The sequence below is a fragment of the Diadema antillarum genome, unplaced genomic scaffold (genome assembly GCF_040938485.1).
Source record: "Diadema antillarum isolate AM-2024a unplaced genomic scaffold, OU_Dant_1.0 scf00000154, whole genome shotgun sequence".
In the NCBI taxonomy this organism is placed as follows: Eukaryota; Metazoa; Echinodermata; class Echinoidea; order Diadematoida; family Diadematidae; genus Diadema; species Diadema antillarum.
The window spans coordinates 811521-823551 of record NW_027271043.1 but is presented as its reverse complement, the minus strand read 5'-3'; the positions used below and the strand labels follow the sequence as shown (position 1 = coordinate 823551).

The 12031-nt window shown below is 41.0% G+C and overlaps 1 protein-coding gene across 1 annotated transcript in view; it reads left to right on the top strand.

Moving 5' to 3' along the window:
* LOC139721999 (transmembrane channel-like protein 7) overlaps nucleotides 1–12031 on the top strand; it is a 51759-nt gene extending 39728 nt beyond the window's left edge. Inside the window, exons 11-18 of the mRNA XM_071633325.1 lie at nucleotides 823–919; nucleotides 1692–1789; nucleotides 5547–5642; nucleotides 6339–6414; nucleotides 7063–7193; nucleotides 7730–7894; nucleotides 10769–10847; nucleotides 11526–12031. Of these exons, the coding sequence (XP_071489426.1) occupies nucleotides 823–919; nucleotides 1692–1789; nucleotides 5547–5642; nucleotides 6339–6414; nucleotides 7063–7193; nucleotides 7730–7894; nucleotides 10769–10847; nucleotides 11526–11903 (1120 nt within the window). The 3' untranslated portion in view covers nucleotides 11904–12031. The remainder of the gene's footprint in view (nucleotides 1–822; nucleotides 920–1691; nucleotides 1790–5546; nucleotides 5643–6338; nucleotides 6415–7062; nucleotides 7194–7729; nucleotides 7895–10768; nucleotides 10848–11525) is intronic.

The window sequence follows — 12031 nt, the reverse complement described above, 5'->3', positions numbered from 1 at the left end:
GTAGGATAAGTGTTTCTGCATGAAATTTGGCCTGGAAGAAGAGCTCATTATGTGAATGATAAAAACACAATAACTCGGATTCGGATGGTATGTCACTTGCTTTTTTTTTGCCAAAGTAGGGCAGTATAGTTTCATACCCTGAAACTGTATTTGGATTGATTCACTACTTTTAAGTTATCGTTGAAGAGGGGACCATTGTAATATTTTGGGGACATACAGTACAGTATGGGTTACTGTAGATTTGGGTAGTGAGAGAAGAGACAGAAACATTAATTTTCTCTAGGATTGTCAGAAAAAAAAAAAAAAATGACAAGCCGGCAGGTTAGTGGGGGATAGTTTCACCAAGGAGGTATACATTGTACCTCCTTGGTTTTTACGGTACACTATGTATTCTTTCTTGGATTCAAGTGTGGTCCTGAAAGAGGACAGGAAGAACATACTTACATAAATGACGATATAGAGTAGACTCTTTTCGGGACCGCACTGGCATTGAAGAAAAAATGCATGACAGATTCTTGAATGGGTGACACTGGGTAACAGATTAAAGTTCCTGATTTTCATCGAAATGAGCAAACATTTGTAAACTTCTTTCCAATTTTGTGCATATGCGCTGACCCATACAGTTCCATCAAAGTTCTATGTCTCCTAATATGAAAACTTTTTGTGAAATTCAGCAGTGCCATTTTACTAAAAATGGATGATTTTTGCAGCAAAGAATATACCTTAATCATATTAAAGTAGCTTGGCCCAAAGCATTCACAGTCTTTCCATGAAAGGATCATGCATATGACAATGCTATGTGTCCTATCTACCTTACTGCAGGACCTTTCTCATGAAAGCATCCGTACTGTGTGTACTGTACTACTTCTGGTTCAACAGGATAAGCTGCACGGAGGGCCAAGCAAACAACTGTGTTGAGGTGTGTTTAGCCAGATATATGCAGAATATACATATATATGTATATATTGTATGATATGCATCTTTTGTGTCTCAAGTCATATGCATACTGTATAAGGTCTTATTTTCACGAGGGTTTAATTTTCGCGAATTTCAGTTGGATCGCAAATTTAACAACACGCGAAAATGTGTCCATGCGCTAGGGTGATAGCGCATTTACGTTAGCATCAACGTCAGTTCACGAAAACAACATCTCGGGAAAATTTCTATAACCTCCTCATTTGCGAAAATATCTGTACCCGAAAATAACAGCGTATACAGTATATGTTCAGCAACTTTGAACATATTATATGATTCTCAATAGTGTGTCTTCTCTTTTTCAATTGTTTTATTTTGTCTGAATTGTGTAGAAAGTTGACTATATTCCTTTTAGGTGAGAGAGCTTAGTCCTGTGTACCATAGATCTGATTATTCACCTTTGTATTGTGTTTGCTTCAAATTTATATGTGTTCTTTTTAAACTGATATCATATCTTATCCTATGGTTTTCACTTTTTGTTTAGAATGTTTGTAAACATTTTACACAATCAAAACATTTAGGTTGTGGTGTAATCATCTGCAAGAAAATTTTTCTAATTTTTTCTTATGTGTACAATGTCTTAATCATCCATGCAAGGAAATATATTCCTGCGACTCAAGATCAATGAAGCAGCAAAGTGATCGCTTTAAGACTGAAATTCTAATTGTTATGTAATTTGGTTTCTCTCCATGTCATGTATCTCCTGCGTGCATCAGTGTTGGGAGACCTTCATTGGCACAGAAGTCTACAAACTCGTCATCATTGATTTCATCCTGCAAAGTTTAGCCACATTTTTCCTAGAGTTCATCCGCAGGTAAGTTATTGAGTTGTCATGACAGAATATCAAAACAGGCTGGAGAAGAAATATGAAACATGATATACTTCTTCGAAAACATGGGAGTTAATCCTCTGAGAGTCTTTCATTTTGTGGATGATTTTCCTTCTTTTTTCAGCTCCATCTTTGGCAGTGGCGTATCTAGGGAAAACGGCGCCCGGGCAAGCGCGAAAATTGGGCCCTTAATTTCTGAAAAAGTGTTCAACCCCAACCTCATCCCGGTAGGGTCTTTGAAAAAAGATCCACATGATATGCTTTTTCAAGCATTTAAAAGGAGTATTTTGAGGGTGATTTAAATATAATAAATTTTGATAAATTTTGGCGAGCGAGCGCAGCGAGCGAGCCGAAAATTTTTGTATTTCAACTTATAAAATATGGAATTCTTGTCATTTTTTGGTTATTAAATCTTATAATTCTAATCAAGATATACTGTAAAACATGATATATTCGCGGCATGAATTTTTTGCAAATTGGAGCCGACAGCCTTTTTCGTGGCATGAAATTTTCGTGAAGTGCCACTGGCGTTCAATGCATATAATGTAAACATGGACTTTCGCGTGCATTTTAATTTCGCGAATCTTGGCGCTCGCGAAATTCGCGAAATTAAAGTGCACGCGAAAATTCCTAGTTTTACAGTAGTGACGGCCTTATAGATAACGATTTATACCACAAACTGAGGACTTGAAAAAATACTCTTAATCAGTACGAGCAAGTGAGCCGCAATTTGTATATTTCCGCGTCATCATTACGTTTTGTTCTTATCTTGTTTGATTTTTTTTTTTTGCCCCCTCCCCCCCCCCCCCCCACTGTACGTTCGAAACCGTTGGCGTCCTCTTTTGATCCATTCGGCGATCGCTTCAGAACGAAAGAAATTGCAGCCGCTGCTCTGTGTGATATTTTGCTAAATATAAAATGACATGTGCGAACACAATAGACATTGTCATTTTGTCTGCGTCATCATCACGTTTTGTTCTTATCTTTTTTTTCTTTAACATAAATTTTGGCGAGCGAGCGCAGCGGGCTAGCCAAAAAATTTTGAATTTCAGTCTACAAAATATGCAATTCTTGTCATTTTTTGATTATTCAATCTTACAACTCTAGTCAAGATATAGTGACGGCCTTATACAGAAGATAATTGTTTATACCAACAATCTGAGGCCTTAAAAAATACTCTAAATTAGTACGCGCGAGTGAGCCGAAATTTGTATATTTCCGCGTCATCATCACGTTTTGTTCTTAATTTTTTTTTTGATAAATTTTGGCGAGCGAGCCGAAAAATTTTGTATTTCATCTTACAAAACATGGAATTCTTGTCATTTCTTCAAATCAAGATATAGTGACGGCCTTATAGATAACCATTTATACCAACAAACTGGGGACTTCAAAAAATACTCTAAATTAGTACGAGCGAGCGAGCCGAAATTTGTATATTTTCCGCGTCATCATTACGTTTTGTTCTTATCTTGGTTGATTTGTTTTTTTGGTGCCCCCCCCCCCCCCCCCCCCCCCCCGCTTCAGAACGAAAGAAATTGCAGTTGTTGCCTGCTAAATATAAAAAGACATGCGTGAACACAATAGACATTGTCATTTTCTCCGTGTCATCATCACGTTTTGTTCTGATCTTCTTTTTTTCATATAAATTTTGGCGAGCGAGCGCAGCGAGAGAGCCAAAAATTTTTGTATTTCAGCTTACAAAACATGGAATTCTTGTGTGAACACAATAAACATTGTCATTTTGTCCCCCCCCCCCCTCCCCCCGGTCTTCTTCTTTTTTTTTCCTTTTTTTTCCCCCATTTTTTCGTTTTTGGCGCCCCCAGGGAGTGGCGCCCGGGGCACATGTCCCCCTCCCCCCCCCCCCCCCCCCCCCCCCCCCCCCAGATACGCCACTGGTCTTTGGTCAGTTTTGCAAAAATTGGGTTTAGCTCCTTTTTTTTCTTCCAATTTGGAGCAACTTGCGTAGAAACATGTAAGTTATCACCTTCATTTGTATATCATAGTACTGTTTTTGAGAATGCATTTGCTTTGAAGCAAGATATGCTTTCATATTCTTAGAAAGAGACAATCACACATGAAATTAAAGAAATGTATTGTACTTGATTATGTCTGCTAATGCTGAATACTCCCTGGATGGTGTAATACCTTTCCATGTTTTTACTTCAGTATCGCTGCTGTCTGTTCAAAATTTGAACATTCTAAAAATCAATGGATTATATTGGTTTCTGATTGCAATGAAGTCACAAATAGAAAAATTGACTTTTTTTGGTCAATATTGAGGAGAAAGAATGGATATCATGAGCATTGTCAATGCAGAAAGTGCAGTTGGCATATTTCTATTGGTTGAGAGATTTTTTGAAGAGCAACATGGTGACAAGCTTTGAGCTTTATGTATTTTGAGTTGCTTTTAGTTTTCTTGTGAGATTAGTGTCTGGCTTAAGTGGCCATCATGTGAATGGGACACAATCTGGATACTGCATTTCTTTCTCTCTGTCTCTTTTAGTAGCTTTATTGTTTGAATGATCTCTAGTTGAAGTGGCTGTATGTGACTTGAGTGAAAGGAGTCTAAACTTGTAATTACTGTTGCATTTAACCCTAAAAGGGCCGGGCTTTTTTGGCTATGCTCAGACCGGGGGGGATGGATTCCGCTCACCCCCCCTGAGATCTCGGCCATCGGTGGTGCGATTGCGATGAAATTTTGCATGCGTGAGACCCACGTCATAATCTACAAGATTGTGTCATAAGATTTGTTGAAACAATCAATTTCTAATTTTAATTGATTAATTATGCAAATTAATCTCAAGATCATATTTTAGCCTTGTTAAAAGTATTGAGAGTCTAATTTTTGTTTTGTAAATCTGTTTTAGCATATTCAACAATTGTACATCACAAAATCTTCCAAAACTCATTTCAATTCTTCTGTATTTTATTGTTTTCAGAATTTCTTATGTATTTCTGTGTTTTTCAACTTTTGTTTTTTCTTTGTTTTTTCATTGGAAATTGTCGCTGACCACTTTTCTACCATAATTAGCACAAAATTAATCAATGAAAGTGATTAATTGTAAAAATAATCAGGTTTTTATGACTTTTATGACAGAGCACTGTTTTCCATAGGAAATGTACACAAAATCACAAAATTGTGCCCGTTTTGGGACGACGTTCCGTTACAAAAATGGGCGTGGCTTCGCAAAAGTATGCGCGGACGTTGCAAATTTGGTCTCAAAAGTTCCGCGAGACTTGAACAAACAAAGTCAAGAAGCCTCGTGACGAGGTCTTTTCGCATTACAGAATTATAGTGCGAAACGTCGAGGGTGGGGGCGGATTTCGCCCCCCAGCCCTTTTAGGGTTAAGAGGCTTGTGTTGTGGCATGGTGTCCAGTTGACATTGATGCCATATGACTGAATGAGTCGTGTACAACCTGTGGAATAGTGATTGGTTTGTAAAGGCTAAATTGTTGAAATGCAGTCCAGTTGAATTGGCTGTCATGATATCTGACTGATTTGTGTCTAAACCAGTGATTGCCTTCCATTTGAGAAGCTTCCTTGAAGCAATGTTGTACAGTTGAAGTTGGTGTTACGTGATCATGTGAGTAGTGTACAACCTTTGGTACTGAAATTGCAATGTAGAAGCTTTACTGTATGTTGTTGATACTGTTGTTGATATTGTTTACTGTTATGTTGTTGATATGTCATTTAATGATGAATTTGATATATTTGCGTCCCATTCCCATTGACCCTCACAGAGTTGGCCGAGACCACTGCTGCCAGTCCTTTGCCTCACCTGAGTTTGACATCGCCCGTAACACTATGGATCTGATTCAAACACAGACCTACACATGGTAAGTTCCCAACATCAAGCAATCCCTGGGTCATATGTGGTGCACCATGTCAAAAGAGAATCCCACATTATCGTTTATGCTTTGGGGTTAAGTCAGAAATGTATGTTGCCCTCAGCTTTATTTACTCTATGGTGTAGACAGAGTCCTAAAAGTGGTCAATCTCCCACACCTCCCCAAACTATGCCACTACCCTTCACGACACGCAAACAAATGAGCAAACAAGCAAACAACCGAACAGACAGACAAACAAACAAACAAGCAAAACTCTTTTAGCCAAACAAAACATGATCTAAGACTTTTGTGTGCAATATGCAGTATTTGTTCTTGTGAATGCTACATGTGTGGTTTGAGTAGTATTGCTTGATGATGTTATTTCTAATTCCAAGAAAAGTCACTGCAAATTATAAAGCAACCTATCAGATTTCGTCCAAATTGTCTGTATTTTGTCAGTCGAAGAAAATCTTTACAACGAGGGTTGTTTGTAAAATACAATCAAATTTGTTTTCACTCTAATGACTTTTAGATGGAGTGCACAAAATTGAATAGATGTTTATGATCAACTGACTAACTGATGAACTAAATGAATGTATGAATGAATTGATTGATCAATGAATGAATGAATGAATTTTTGCCCCTTTGAGTATCCCAACCTGAGGATTACATGTTCTGTGTTTGTCTTGATGTTACTTTTCATAGGATTGGCATGTACTTTGCTCCATTACTGATGGTCGTCAACATCTTCAAACTTGTCGTCATATTTTATGTAAAAAAGGTGAGAATTAGTCCAGTTTTCTCATATGCCTGAAAGTATAAAAAAAATAATTTATATGTATTCTTTGGAATTTCGTGTACATGTGTTTGTTATTTCCTATGATGAACTTCAGGATGTGAATGCTGCATTCTCATCCTCATTATGATCAAGCTTATCTGTCTTAATCTATGTTTGCTCTAGGGCCTTACATTTGAGTGTACCAAAGAAAGAAAGAATGGTTAATTAGGATGTAACCATACAGTTATTAGAGATACAAAATGTTCCTTTTTTGCATTACAATGTATTTTATACTGGTTCTTTTTTTTTTGCCAAAAATACTGTAGGTTTCCTAAAAAATACTGTTTTTCCTAAATTGTACTGCTTGCTATACATGAGTATTGCAGGAAAGATAAGAACACAGGTTTTTTTTTTTTTTTGGTTATGTTTTTTTTTTTTACCACTCAATCCTTTTCAGCCCTCAGAATACTGCAATGTCGTTTGCAAGGTTGGCATCCTTTAGTCACAGATGGACGTAAGATGATTTGACATCGTTATCCATGGTGTACAAGAACTCTTAAAGAAAATTCATGATTAGCTCTTAATAAATAACTAACACACTTTCTCTCTCTTTCTACCACTCATTTCCTCCATCTCTCTCTCCCTCACCAGGTCAGTGTACTTTACAACTGCAAGCCCTCCCTGAGACCATGGAAGGCAGGTCTTGCCAAGACGGTCTTCCTTGGGATTCTCTTCCTCATGTACCTCATCTGTCTTGGAGCCATCGGCTACAGCATAGTCCAGTGAGTGACCTGCAGTGGATGGGATGGGTTTGGTGGGTGGGTGGGTGGGAGCAGCAAAACCATTTGTTAAGCCCAGAAAAGGAGAGATAAAGATGTTTATGCATGATTTCAGATGATATCATTGGCTCATTTATGTGTTTCTTGAGTGCATTCATGGTACTGAATGAGAATGAGGTCGCTTTAGTCCACTAGCTTGTCCCATGATTGCTTATTTTGCTTATTTTTTCTTTTGTGAGCCGTTAATTGTATAGTGCAATGCAGCCATGTCTGATAATATAATGCTGCTGCACTGCTGAGCTCAATGTTGCAACAAAATTTTCTTTCATAAAGCACTAGATATTGCTTTCACATCCATTTCAGGTAACCCAGGGTACAGCAGTAAAAAAAAAAAAAAGAAGTTAAAAAAAATAGAAGGCATATTCCTATTTAGTATCCTGGGGTACCAAAAACTGCATCAAATGTAAGAAGCAACATCATCTGCTACAATCTCACCTGACCCTTTGATCCCCCCACCCTATGATTGATATCTTTGCCAGGATCGAGCCGTCTGACAGCTGCGGACCTTTCAGGGGGCGCAACGCCACCTATGACGTCGTCATCGATCTGTTTAGCCGTTGGCAGGAGTCGGAAAAGGTCATCAGCACGGTAGTGGTCATTCTGACCAACCCAGGGATCCTAGTGGCCGTCATTCTCATCCTCAGGTATAGTGGAGGTGTCGTGGCAGAGTTGATAGGAGCGCACGTCCCTGAATCACATGAGCGTGATTTAGGTTTGTGGGTTTGAGCCCCATGAAGCCTGACACATTTGCCCTTCAGCAAGGCACTTTATCCACATTGCTGCTCTCCACCCAGGAGTATAGATGGGTCACCAGTAGGATGAGAATGTTTATGCTGGTTAATCAGCATGTGCGCGCCTGTAAAACGGCGACTGGCTGGAATGCTCCCCAGGGAGTGGAGAGTGAGCACTGTCAGTGCTGGTGGGGAATAATGTATCCAGATACTGGGGTAATAATAGTATATATGCACTTTGAGCACCCTACAGAGTGGATTAACGCAATATAAATTCATATTATCATTAGGAGTAGTAGTACATTGACTCCCGTAAGTCCAGTGGTCATATGTGATAGAGGCAAAGGTCAAATGTCAAAGACGTCAAAGATGTAGGCTCTGTAGTCTTTTTGGACTGCACACTGCACTTCCAAGAAGATTCTCAAGGAGTTAAATGCCTGCCATGGCACTTACAGAGACTCCAGTTCTTGTGACAGACGATCTGACTCTCCTGCGTTGAGGCCTTTTCTGCAAAATATCCCACTCTCCCATATGAGATTGAATTTCACCTGCTTAAGCTCTGTGTCTCCCACCTAATACTTTCTCTCACTTGCATTTTAATAGCTATCTCCCTTCCAACTTTCTTTTGCCATTAGTGTTCAAAAACTAAGGCTAGGATAGCACCAGAGAGCATCTGAACAACCCTGCAGCTTCCAGGGCCTGCGGAGCCCTGGACCTAGGCTGCAAGAAATGTCATGCTTTGCGCACACAATGTTGTGCGCGTGTTTACTCAATCAGAGACTCAAGGAGGTCCAAGTGGGAGAATCTGCACTTGTGTCTTGAGCAAGAAATTTTAAATGTGAATGCTCCTCTCTAAACCAACCCAGGGCACCATTTCTTGAAAGTTGTCAGCCCTGACAAGTTGTCAATCTCTGGCAATTCCATTAAAATCCTTGGTTTTGATTGGCTGAAAAGCTCTGGTCACTGATTGTTACTATGGTGATTGTCAGGCCTGACAGCTTTCATGAAACAGTACCCAGGTGCATGAATGGTTCTCCAGGAGTATAATGAACATCTTTGTGGTTGGATTCATGCAGGCAAGCGCTAGAAAGTGGCTACTCACCTGGTTTATGCTGGTTGGATTTAAAGTAAAATTCCACATCGTGCTTACGGTAGCTGTAAAAAAAAAAACTAAGACAAAAAAACAACAACAAGCAAACAGTCAATCAAACTAACATGATGGTCTAGTTTGCGTGTATAGATATCTTCTATGTCTTGTTTGACCCCCCCCCCCCTCCTCCTTTTCTCATTAGCTCACCTGAGCCAAAGGCTCAAGTGAGCTATTGCGATCGCCCTTCGTCCGGCGTCCGTCGTGCGTCGTGCGTCGTGCGTCGTCCGTCGTCCGTCGTCCGTCGTCCGTCGTCCGTCGTCCGTCGTCCGTCGTCCGTCGTCCGTCGTCCGTCGTGCGTCGTGCGTAAACTTTTTACATTTTCATCTTCTTCTTGAAAACCCCAAGACCGATTTTCATCAAACTTGGCAGGTAGCATCCCTAGGGGGTTAGGAACTCAATTTGTTAAAATGGGCACCATGCCCCACCCAGGGGGCCCCCAGGGGGGCCCAAACCCCCCAAAATTAAGGAATCTGTAAAAATCTTCTTCTCTAGAACCAGAAGTGATAGAGCTAAGTTAATACTATGAGTTAGTACATTGATGACTGTAGTTTCAAGTTTGTTCATGGCAGAATCAGGGGTGCCCCCCTTGGGACCCAGGGGAGGGGGGTGGGGAAGGGTTCTAATAGGGCCTAAATTGTACATTTTCATCTTCTTCTTGAGAACCCCATGACCCATTTTCACCAAACTTGGCAGGTAGCATCCCTAGGGGGTTAGGAACTCAATTTGTTAAAATGGGCACCATGCCCCACCCGGGGGGCCCCCAGGGGGCCCAAACCCCCCAAAATTAAGGAATCCGCAAAAATCTTCTTCTCTAGAACCAGAAGTGATAGAGCTAAGTTAATACTATGAGTTAGTACATTGATGACTGTAGTTTCAAGTTTGTTCATGGCAATATCAGGGGTGCCCCCTTTGGGACCCAGGGGAGGGGGTGAGGAGGGGTCCTAATGGGGCCTAAATTGTACATTTTTATCTTCTTCTTGAAAACCCCATGACCCATTTTCACCAAACTTGGCAGGTAGCATCCCTAGGGGGTTAGGATCTCAATTTGTTAAAATGGGCACCATGCCCCACCCAGGGGGCCCCCAGGGGTCCCAAACCCCCCAAATGAAGGAATCTTTATAAATCTTCTCTAGAATCAGAAGTTATAGAGCTGAGATAATATTATGAGTGAGTACATTAATGACTGTAGTTTCAAGTTTGTTCATAGGAGATCCAGGGGTGCCCCTCTTGGGTAGGGGGGGGGGGGGGGGGGTGGTTGGAAGGGTCCAAATGGGGGCCTGAATTGTACATTTTCATCTTCTTCCTGAAAACCTCATGATGGATTTTTGTCAAACTTGGCAGGTAGCATCCCTAGGGGGTCAGGATCTCAATTTATCAAAATGGGCACCATGCCCCACCCAGAGGGCCCCAGGGGGCCCCAATCCCCCCAAATTAAGGAATCTTAAAAAAATTGGGCCCTTATTGTACATTTTCATCTTCTACTTGAGAATGCCTGGTCAAATTTTGGTAGAGCTGTGATTTAGATTAGTGACTGCGTGAAAGGTGAACTTGCGATACTCAGGTGAGCGCTAGACCCGCGGGTCTCTTGTTTATATGTAATTATTTATCTATTTTTTAAAATCTTTTGTGGCTCCCAGCCTGCTGGTGTACTATCGACGGTCTGTCGCTATGGGATACAAGGAAACAGTCAAGAGGCTGAAGAACCAAATCAATCTGGTGAGTGGACTTGGATCACCTCTAGCCGAGTGCCTTTTAGGAGAAGTATTTTGGTCACATGTTTAGTTTTGATTTGTTTGGTTTTTTTGTATCTTTCGTTGGCCATGGTTTAAGGTACAAAATTTACGTAAAAAAGTGCAAATGAAGAAGTGTTGCATCGGTAATCAAGAGCTTTTTAGTAGTATATCTCGAAGTAATTTTCATGAGAGGTCGTAACTGTGCGATTCTGATGACAGTTTTAGAGACAAAGAAGATTCTACACCATGAATGGTATATTTTATGGTGATCATCAACAACAAAGCCTGCTGTCACACAGGACAGGTGTGGCATTAGCGGGCTGAAGGTTTATGTGATTCTGCATGAACAGGTTAATAGGTTAATAAATATGTATAGATGGACTATCAATTCTCTGTGTCACACGGTGTATATCCTGTATTCAGTGGAATGAAGGAACGTTTCTTGTTTTGTGAAGTTTTACATAGTGAAGTAAATGAGGGAGGGAGAGGAACACTTTTTGTTTTTTTTCTTGTTCTTCTTCAGATACAATGAGACTCTAAAGAGTTTCTACACCCCATCCATGATGGTGTAGATTAAGAATGCATGTTGGGAAACTTGTTACACGTGCAGCATTTATCAACCTGTGTTTGCTGCTTCTCTTCCTACCACTCCGTATTACAGGAAGGTAAGGACAAACGATTCCTCCTTCGGATGCTTCAGGATGCGATCAAGAAGCGAAACAAGGCGTTGGGCATCACCAGCGAGAACGGCAGCGTGGTGGTGGGTGGGGCCAGCAGCAGCGCCCTCGGCTACAACGGCCGCTTCTACAACTCGTCGCCCTCGCCCGTAGCCCCCCTGAGCTTCCACGGCACGGACTCGGTGGCCAGCCGTGGCAACAGGAGCATCAACGGTGCCGCATCCTCCATAGAGCAGCACCAGCTTTCGCCTCAGCAGTGGAGACCGGTCAGCCCCAGACACTCCCCTAGGCCGTCGCCGAAGGGGGGACGTCACAACCAGGCAGGGAGCTCCCCACGGATGCACCACGGCCACAGGCGATGAGGGAAATTCTCCAGAAAAGATTCCACCGATGTTCCCTTGAGATATCAAAGGGAAATCTGGACCTGTTAAAAGTTCGTCTGGTAAAAAACAGTAAAATTCTGTGTGAACATCAGTGAAAATTTGATTAA